The 2342-nt window shown below is 42.7% G+C and overlaps 1 protein-coding gene across 1 annotated transcript in view; it reads left to right on the forward strand.

Moving 5' to 3' along the window:
- Positions 1-2342, forward strand: part of nptxra (neuronal pentraxin receptor a) — a 7551-nt gene that overhangs the window by 3756 nt on the left and 1453 nt on the right. The window contains exons 3-4 of the mRNA XM_020621276.1: positions 145-386; positions 1657-1836. Coding sequence (XP_020476932.1) covers positions 145-386; positions 1657-1836 — 422 coding nt within the window. The remainder of the gene's footprint in view (positions 1-144; positions 387-1656; positions 1837-2342) is intronic.

Below are 2342 nucleotides of genomic sequence, written 5' to 3' on the forward strand. Positions count from 1 at the left end.
ATAGTGTATCAGAAAGACTCCTAAATTGATGCCCTTCATAAAAAAACAGATCTGATGTTTTCAAGTGATAAAGTACAGATGCCGTATGTGAGCACCTCTTTTTACCAGCTCACCGGTTTTTCCATCCTCTCTCTCCCGTCCCAGGTATCTCAGGCCATTCTTTTCCAGAGGGCTACAGACTGTCCTTCCCAACACGGACAAGCTACATGCACGCTGTTGTGAAACACTCCGTGCCAATGCTGCGGGCCTTCACCCTCTGTCTGTGGCTGCGACCCGCAGAGGGACGCATCGGGACGCCTCTGTCCTACGCTGTTCCAGAGCAGCCCAACGAACTGGTGCTGCTGCAGGGCCTGCACTCTCCAGCTGAGCTGCTCATCAATGACAAGGTATCGTATCGGTCCATCCTTCAGCTGCAGGGAACTGTGTCAAGAGAACATCTACTGTATGTCTGGCCTGTCCACTGCTTGGGCTGGTTGAATAGGAGAAAACCTACAGTGTATAATGATCTATAAATGGGTTATATTTCAAATAACTGATTTATTCAATTATTAATTTAAAACAAATCTCAGATCTGTGTTCCACATGAATAGAATGGAAAATATTTTTTATATACATACAGTAAATATTCATAGAAACTTAATTATGTAGCTAATTATTGAATATTGACAATTATTGCGCAATATATTGAACACCATACTGGCAATATATTTCTCAGTGTTTTAGTTACAAAGATATAAATCTGTGCTGGCAGTAAGTGTGCATGGAGAGACGACACCTTGGCATGTATTGTAAATGAGGAGTTCCTATGTATTTTAATATGCAGATTGTTTGATCAATGAATGAGCTAATGTAGTATCAATAAGACACAAGAAATGTAACGTTTCCCAATTATTTGAAATTGTGCTGATGAAGCCTTTGCATTAGAAACTTGTAACAGGGAGCTGATGTGCTCACGTGGCCTAAGTCAGGGACCGTTTTTGTTTTCAGTGCATTGTTAATATAAAACAGGGGTTAGAATAGAGAGAGATTTAATTGTTAATAACGGTCCTGGTCAGGCACAGTGACTGAAGTCTGGGTAAATTATTATCACCACAGAATCATACTAGGAGAGTTTCACTACGGCCTCTACAAGGCTCACCTGCATTTAAATGTTTTGCCTGTAGTAGTGTATAACAGCCTTGGTTAGAATTTACAATGTCCCCAGAAGAAAAAGTGCACTGTATTAGTATGCAAATAAGTAGAAGGCATCAAATAAAATGACCAGTTTAACAGCTAAGTAACCTCATTCATATGTTATAATGGCAAACTAAGGCTCCACCTTGACAGTACTGCAGAGTGGTTTAGTGCAGTGGTTATAGGTATTGTTCAGTGAAGTCATTATGGTAATAGATGCCTAGAGGAAAAGTTGTCTTTGTAGGCAGCAGAATGTCTTTGTGAAAAGCTGTAGAACAGCTGACAATTGAACCTTACAGCCTGATTGAAGGCTTACAGAGAGTTGTAATGTCAAAGGGATGTAAGATACTGTATGTGGCCATACAGTTGCATCACTGTCATGTGATTACCATTTCACCACCACTTGCCACAACATGTGTTGCCTACAAAGTCTCCAGAATATCTATTTTATCTGACCCGTCCTTCTCCTCTCCCTTTTCCTAGGTGGCACAACTGCCTCTGAACCTCTCCAGAGGCAGCTGGCAGCACATCTGCATGAGCTGGAGCCAGAAGGGAGGAGCCTGGCAGGCCTACCAGGGAGGCAAGCTGAGGGGAGAGGGCCATGCGCTGGCAGCTGGACATCACATCAGACCTGGAGGAATGCTCATACTGGGGCAGGAGCAGGTGAATGCATGAATGAATGAGTGGAAAAATGTTTTAACTGATTAGAGGAGGGCAAGGTTGGAAGAACTTTAATATGGTGTGCCCTTCAGACTGCTGACTACAGCACTGCCAGCAAATAATGCTATACCCACTGCAGATGTGGTCTACTCAGTTACTGACTTCTCTGTGAGCCAGAAAATATGTAGTAAATAAAACTAGCAAATAAAATCGCCTTGGGACCCTTGGTGGACATAAATCTACAAAATCAGTTTAGCTTCGAGCGCAATGCAAGTCAGAATGTTCAGGTGGTTGGTGAATGAGATGTGTGTGTGTGTGTGTGCATTCAGGAAATAAATGGCCATAACATCAGGGGTAAAAGCCTAGGGATCCCTCATCAACAGCCAAAAGAACCCCTCCCATATGGCTTGTTTGTTTCGTCGTCCTGCTTTCATACCAGACACTTTTTATCACATCGCCTTCATCTTCCCAAAAGCAAGTGCACAGTTTTGCACAGCACATCAAAACAC

The sequence above is a fragment of the Monopterus albus genome, unplaced genomic scaffold (genome assembly GCF_001952655.1).
Source record: "Monopterus albus unplaced genomic scaffold, M_albus_1.0 scaffold256.1, whole genome shotgun sequence".
In the NCBI taxonomy this organism is placed as follows: domain Eukaryota; kingdom Metazoa; phylum Chordata; class Actinopteri; order Synbranchiformes; family Synbranchidae; genus Monopterus; species Monopterus albus.